The sequence below is a fragment of the Lathyrus oleraceus genome, chromosome 5, assembly GCF_024323335.1.
Source record: "Lathyrus oleraceus cultivar Zhongwan6 chromosome 5, CAAS_Psat_ZW6_1.0, whole genome shotgun sequence".
In the NCBI taxonomy this organism is placed as follows: Eukaryota; Viridiplantae; Streptophyta; class Magnoliopsida; order Fabales; family Fabaceae; genus Lathyrus; species Lathyrus oleraceus.
The window spans coordinates 316,789,321-316,797,056 of NC_066583.1; the positions used below are offsets into that span (position 1 = coordinate 316,789,321).

Here is a 7,736-nt window from a genome sequence, read left to right on the forward strand (position 1 = left end):
TGTATAGAAAATAGAAACACACATAGAGCTTTTATTCTTCATTGTGTGAGAAGTTCATTTTACTAAACTTATGTTATTCTTCTTTCATAGAAGCAATCTTGTAAACACATTCTCGTAATCTCATTTGTTTGAGTTGTATTCCTTGAGTGGCTAGGGTTTAGTCAGATAGACTCGAGAAGACAAAGACGGGTAGTCTTTGTATGTCTGTAATCAGTTTCGGTTATAGTGGATTAAGTCCTTGTTGATAAGGCAAAATCACCTTGACGGTGGACTGGAGGTACCTTAGTTAACAACGAACCAATATAAAAATAACTGTGTTATTTTTCTTGTTCGTGTTTACTGTTTGATTTTTTTAAGCTGAAAATTTTTTAATCTTGAAAACCCAATTCAAACCCTCATTTCTTGTGTTTCTCGCCACCTTCATCTCTCTGAACAATGTTTTTACCAATTTATATATCCTTTGACTTCTCACAAAACTCACTACACGTCTAGCCTTTCTGAAACTAGATGAAACATCCTTAGCCTTTGAGCCAATCACATCACATCCTAATTCTCATATTTGAGCTACACTCAGGGAACACTCCGTAAAGGACCTTCATGAAATCCTTACTCCTTCTTTTCCTCACCGAACTAGTCACCAGATAATCCTCCCCCGAAAGAGCATCCCGATTTTAGGACCCACAAATAGAATTTAAAATGTTTGAATTTTTGAAGGATGGCATTACTATCCGCAACGGTCCCTAGGAATCCTCCATTATCTTCACACTGAAGCTAACCCCATTAATCTTTACTTTGAGAATCTTTTGGAGTACCTAGTTGAATGAAACACAAATAAGGATTCTTGCCACGTTGAACTTGGACTGATTTATTGTTTCCTCGTCTGCACAAAGATAAACACCGAATTGGGCTAACATAAATTCGAAGAACCTAAGGTTCCAAGCTTGACATGATATCCCATAACACCCTAACCAAGTGACTCTTTCGCTATCCACTACCTCGAGACTCCATTTTCTGATTTCCATGAACCATTGGCTCAACCAATTTCTCGCTTCTGCAACTAAGATATCTAACTCGGTGAGTTCTCTTTCTTCCATTAAGCAAACATTTACACCTAATGGAGTAACCTTGATAGAGAAGTAACCTTCAGTGTCAAAAACTTCTTAGATGTTATAAGACATTCTCAGATTTTCCACAAACCCTACATGAGTTTTTCTGAATCTTATGAAAGAATCTTCCTCCACCTCGAACTCCCCAAGAAATGACTGAGACCATTTTCCAGATTACCCACCATGTTTTGAAACACTCACGTATTTCACTACCACTTGAGCATATCACTAACCTCCCCTAAAATCTTTCCCAGCAACCTCCTTTACTTGAGAGTTTGAGGAGTTAAGGATTTGATCTAATGTTGCCTTCATCCCTTCCGCCGTATTCCCGTTCCTCAAAATGTCCCTGGATGAGTCCCGCAGTGTGACCCCTCTATGAAAGCTTGGAGGATTTGCATGAATCTTCCTTTTCCCTGTAAAGATGTTATCAAGTTTTATAGCAAAAACATTCTCTTCATGGACGTTAACAAACCTTATAAATCGAAATCTCCTCCCTTTGGCGTCTCTCTTTGAGGGGATCGACAATTCGCCAATCTTTCCATAGTCCTTGAAAATTAGATACATCTCTTTTGCACCGAAGTTATTGGGGAACTCTGTGGAAAAGAAGGATGATATGCTTCTAGACTCCCATTAATGCTTCTTGCTAGCCAAATAAGCATCCCATTTGGGTTTCTCATTCACTCTAGACTTCCTCCTTCTATCTACCTTTTGACATTCCATATTGAGAAAGACTGAGAGCTAGGTTGAGACTAACAGCGTTGTTGGGGGTTGATATTCTAGAACATGTTTTTAGGACATATTAATAGGACATTGAAAAATATGAGACGTCTTTCTTATATATTGAATATTGAATTTATTTATGGTTGATGTTACCGACTATCATTCACATCCCAATACAAACAAAATGAAAGAACAATTAAAGATAATTAATAAAGGATTTATATAACTAGTATTAAATTCAATAAATTCTTAATCAAATAACATATATGTGTGACCAAGTTAAAAAAAATTACAAGTATTTGGATACATAACCAATCATCCCCTACATAATTTAAAGAACCTCAATTTGAGAACTTAAACTGTTTTTTCTATATGAAATCCTTAAGTTAGAAACTAAAAACAAAATGAAATTAGAAAATATTCAAGAACAAACTATATCATATGGTTAGCCCACATAGTACAAATAGCCAAAGATATGGTGAGAAAAATTCCTATCTTCTTCAACACCACATCAAAACCTTTTCCACTTTTGATACCAATGAACCAAGCTTTTTCTTTCTCATTCCAAATGATTTTCTTCATGCTATTAGCTCCATAGCAATACTTCTTTTTCACACACTCTGATTTTGGTTTCATTTCTTCAACTTGCTCCTTCAAATAAACACATAGCACCAAAAAAAGTGCAAATATAAACACAATGCCACTTGCTATTGTCTTTGATGGTTTCTTCATGTACTCCATCAAATTGGCCTTAATTTTTCTTAAGAGAGAGTAACCTTGTTTCTTTGGTATCATCAATGTCTTTGCTTTCTCTATGAATTTTTTGTTTTCCATGATTGGATTGAGTTGAACTTTGATTGTTTCTGAAGGTGTTATCTTGTGAAAGAATGTGTTTGCTACTTGACGTGTAGCAACAAACATTCCATGACTAACTTTTGTTGTTTCCTCAACAACTTCATAGCTTGTAGAATTTGAATAATCAATGTTAGTACCATCATCTATAAAATTCTCATTAGGGTTATCATTATCATTGATAAACTCCATTGAGAAATTATCAATGTCAGTATCATTGATTTCTTTGTTCATATTTTGTTGCTCAGATTCCACTGCAAATTAAAACAAAAGCTTTTGTTAGTAATTTTCGTTCTTGAAAACAAATATGTAAAGTTGGAAAAAACTGAGTAGCACTGACACTTTTGAAAAAAGATATGTCAGTGCAGACACACTGATATCTTCACCTATACTTAAATTAAATTTATTATTATTTTTTAATAATATCGATGATTCAGCGTCGGTGTCGTGTTCATTGTGATGTGTCTTGAAAATGAAAAAAAAATTGAGTACATATTACCTTGCACCTCATTCTCTTTTCTGTTTGTGTGGAAGCTTGAAATATCTTCAATTGGAACAACCTTTTGATGCTCTTCCATAAAACTCTGTCAAATTATTTAAATAATCATATGATAAAGTAAAGTGTTAATTTATTAATTATATATACATTAGGGTTCTAGCCTAACAATTTATAAATATATATGTGACTATTAAATTAAATATTAGAAATATAGCATACCTTTTCTAAATCATTGCTTGACATTCCAACCCATCTTAAATTCTCAACCATCCTTTCTGTCTTGAATTCATCATCAAGATTCCCAATCTCTATTGATCTTGTGTTTGGATCTTCCCATGCTTTGTCATCATATCTCATGGAGTTCATCATTTGATCACTCATATGATTGTAACTGTTATTGTTGCCAACCATAAAGGTAAAATCATTATCATGTTCATGAGTGCCATAGTTTTCATTGCCACCAAATGCATGTGAGTAGTTTGATTGATTAATCAGTTCCTGAGAGGCTTGAGCCACAGATAGAATTTCCTGCAAGATATCTGTTTCATTTCGGGTTTCACACATGGAACCCGAGGCGAATTGTGTCATTTTGAGATCAGAAATGCCAACTTGAGGGAAGTCTTGCACCTCCAAGGGTGGCATGGTAAACCTATGTTGCATCCTTGCACACTCTAGTGCAATATCCACCTACAAATAATCAAATAAATTATTTTAATTCGTATCGACATGTAAATCTATAGTAACCATTCGATCGATTGACATGTAAAAAGTTTCACAGTATCTAAAGGTTTTCGCGCGTAATGAGAAAATACAAAGAAATGCTGAAGAAGAAACTAGTAGTACCTTTGATGGAGGGTAATTCGGTGTCGATCCATAATTGGGAAATGATGAAGAAGATGTTGGAAGATTGAGTAAGTCTTCTGATAAAAACTGTGTCCAAATCCCATTATTATCCCTTGTGGTATCTCCACCATTGTTACTAAAAGTGTTAGTCCCACCATTTAGGGTTAGGGTTGAGTTTGAATCCCATGGCATCAAATAATTTGAGCTCTCTAAAACTTCATCTCTTCCTTCAGAATATAACTCAATGCTTGATGATTGATCACTTGTCATATGATTTGCATGCCTGGTTATATTATTAACATATTGCTCCCCAACTTTTGGAACAATCACTGTATTTTTCTTGAATATTCGGCATAGCGCATATGCATCCTGAAATCACAATATTTTTATACAATCAAATCACATTTTATCGTCTATAATTCGACGTAAAAGTTAGTTATATAATCAGAGGTTTTGAGTTCGAACCTGCAATCCCGAGGAAGGATTGTCGCATTCTCTTTCATCAAGACGATACTCATGCATAACCCAACCGGTGCGAGATCCATGGGGAGCTCTTCCTCTATAGTAAACTAGGGTTTTCTTCATTCCAACAGCACGAGTCTGCGAATTCACCTTCCGATCTTTCCCGGTTGCTTTCCAATATCCAGATTTTGTAGCTCTATTTGTTCTTGATCCATTTGGATACTTCCTGTCTCGTGGACTGAAAAAATACCATTCCAAATCTTTTCCTGGTAGCAATGACTTCCCTATAACAATCACAATACTTTTCAGAAACACCTCTAGTTATATATTTTTGCATGCTGAAAAGCTCAAAATTGCACATATATAGAGACAAAAAAACTATATGTATCTTTAATTTGTTGACTGTTTTTTGACTTGGGAATCCAACTATTTTTCTCATTACCATGCAAGGTTTTAAATAACTGTCACGGTCGCGTTACAGTAACGTAAAGACTTTCACAATTTCAACCGATAAAGATGTTACGACACTGATTGTGGTAGTTGCTGTGTGAATTATCTATAATTTATTATTTATCATAAAACCGATGAATAACAGGAAAGGTATATTGGCATCTTCTAACACTGTTTTTCTCCATAACAGACATTTTTTTAAACCTTGTTCCTATGTACCTTGATGTTCACAACAGTAACCCTATAACTGAAGGACCATTCACCCTACAACGTTAAGTACACCCCTAAATATTCTATACCAAAGTGGAAAAATATACTTGACCAATAAAGCAAGCATGTGTTTTTTTTCCGTATATCATTGAATAAAGATCAGAAGAAGCTAAATCGTGTCTAAAGAAATGTGCCTCCACTTTTTTTAGATTCTTTTAATTTGTTTTCACTGTTAAAAGCACTTCTGATTACAAACCACATTAACCAATAATGATTCTCCCAATCAAAACAAAATGACAAAAAAAAAGCTGTTTTAATCAACAACTCTTTTAGATCACATACATCCAAACATAGTATGATAATCATCAATATATTATACAATATGTATATGTATATGTGAGTGTAAGATTATACCTGGTAAGTCCCATGGTTCACACTTGTATAGATCAACTTCAGGGATGATTTCCAATTCGATTCGACGGCCATTAATCTTTCTTTTAAGGTAATAAGAAACAAGTTCTTCATCTGTGGGGTGAAACCTAAATCCAGGGGGCAATGAAACAGGTGCCATTATAATTTAAAAGCTCACCAAATTACTATATGCACCCCCTCTTTATTGAATAAATTGATAACAAAGAGTATAAAGATATCTACAAAAAGAAACTCTAGAGCTTCCACAAAAAACTGGACAACAATTCCTCAATCAAACCCTGTCACAAAAACAAACCAAAACTAAATCAAAAAACCTGATTACATAAACATTGCAAACTAGTTAAGTATGATGGTTTAAAAGAGGGAAAGAAATGAAGACCTTAGTAAAGGTGGAAGAAGATCCTAAGGGAGAAACTGGGAGAGAAAAACTGAGAGAGAATGTTGAGAGCCAATGAGGAGAGGGAGGGTGGAATGTTGTGGTTGCTTGGGGTTTTGATAAAGAGAACAAAAAGAGAGAAAGATTGGAAAAACAAAAAAGCATACTTGAATGTTGTGTCCACCTCTATGTTTCTTTTCTTTTTCAACTTTGAATTCTACTTTTCATTTGTTTTTTTGATCAATTACATTATTCCTGATATCTTAGGTTTCAAGTTAGAATTAATGATTATTATTACTATATAGTATAGTATACTTTATATTAATATATACATATATATGTATATATATATATATAGTATATTAAAAATATAGAACTCGATCTCTTCTCCTTTGATATTGGAATATTGATGCTATGCTTCATGTTTGTTCTTTCGTGTGTTCTACATTGCCATGCATGCATGGATGCATTTCACACATAGTTTTTGGATTAAGAATATTTCATTAACGTGCATGAGGAAATAAGTTCCTTAGGCAACATATAAGTTAATTTGGCGGCTGTTAATTGACCCTTTCACATTACTTTTTGCATGTTGCCAACTTGATATATTCAATCTCTTGAGCTTTTTCAGCTTCTACTTATAATTAAGTACTTTTTCTTTTGTGTAGTTTATGACTGAAAATGATGTAAGTTGATGAAAAAAGGGTGATGGAAGTTGATAATGAGGGACCCATGTGGGACCAGCTTTTGCCACGTGAAATAAATAAAGCATCCACGTGGCATGGTAGGATCACTTGTAAGTTATCTCATCCTTTTCCTATGCAACACAAAGTTCTTCTTCCCTCATTATCTCCATTCTCATGTCATGCTTTCCCTTTCATCAATCCATCTTTTTGTGCTTTTCTCCTTTTTGAGTTTATGCTCCCATTTCAACTCTCTATTGTTTTATGTAATAAATATATTGTGTGTTTCAAAGGTTAAGACTGTCATATTGAATGAGATTTTGCTTGAATGGATATATTAATAGAGTAGTTTTTATCTTACAAGATTTTTGATGAACTACCATCACATTAGATATGATAAAACATGATCATGTTTCTATAATTGAAGAAAATCTTCACTTTACAACATTTTTTAAGCTTAAGTTAAGATTTATCTAAATTTCAAGAGGAAATTAGAGTATGATTTTATATAATCATTAGTTAGACTTGATATACAACATATTATCAAATTGTAAAAGTTAGTTGAAAATGAGTGCATATAATTCTCAAGAGTGATTTTCTTTTTCTTCATGCAATTATGCTAAGAGAGGCACTATGATTATGAATTGTGACTTCCTTAACTATTCAAAAGAATGATAATTATGAACGTGAGAATTTGAAGTTTAAACCATTAATCTAAGAAATGCTTAAAAATAAAAGTAAATATAAAGGCATTTAAGTTTACGATGTATATTGTGACATTTTACTATTTAGGTGGGTATTATGTCATTATTGCTTTCTGGCGTGACTTGGATTCTCACGCTTGGTTGTTGCTTCTTGATCCCAACATGTTTCATTGATATCATCCACAAGTGTGGAGCTCCTTTAGCTCTTGCTCCATCATTTTCGCTTTTTTTCCGGTTAAAGCCATTACAAATAAGAAACATGAAGAAAAAAAAACACAATTATCCCATTTTTAATGTGATTTTGATCAAGTTTATGGTGTTGACGATTAAGCTAGACCTTAGTAGACTTAAGAAAGATTATGTTAGGTTTTGCTCGTATGTGTTTGTATTCTTTTGACT

General features: G+C 33.6%; 1 protein-coding gene across 1 annotated transcript; it reads right to left on the reverse strand.

Moving 5' to 3' along the window:
- Positions 1-2,063: 2,063 nt before the first annotated feature.
- On the reverse strand, positions 2,064-6,088 carry LOC127084282 (NAC domain-containing protein 86). Its single transcript, XM_051024703.1, has 7 exons — positions 5,954-6,088; positions 5,557-5,852; positions 4,486-4,766; positions 4,021-4,389; positions 3,397-3,864; positions 3,178-3,262; positions 2,064-2,932 (listed from the first exon to the last, which is right to left on the reverse strand). Exons 2-7 carry the CDS (start codon positions 5,711-5,713, stop codon positions 2,259-2,261), a joined length of 2,034 nt encoding a protein of 677 aa, XP_050880660.1. The 5' UTR covers positions 5,714-5,852; positions 5,954-6,088; the 3' UTR covers positions 2,064-2,258.
- Positions 6,089-7,736: the final 1,648 nt, after the last annotated feature.

What these genes read in the sequence shown, in the direction of transcription:
- LOC127084282 (XM_051024703.1), bottom strand. Translation starts at nt 5,713, where the DNA reads ATGGCACCTGTTTCATTGCCCCCTGGATTTAGGTTTCACCCCACAGAT. An exon ending in ATCCTTCCTCGGGATTGCAG is followed by an intron (nt 4,390 to 4,485) that starts GTTCGAACTCAA and finishes TTGTGATTTCAG; the next exon opens with GATGCATATGCGCTATGCCG. An exon ending in CAAGCAATGATTTAGAAAAG is followed by an intron (nt 3,263 to 3,396) that starts GTATGCTATATT and finishes ATAATTTGACAG; the next exon opens with AGTTTTATGGAAGAGCATCA.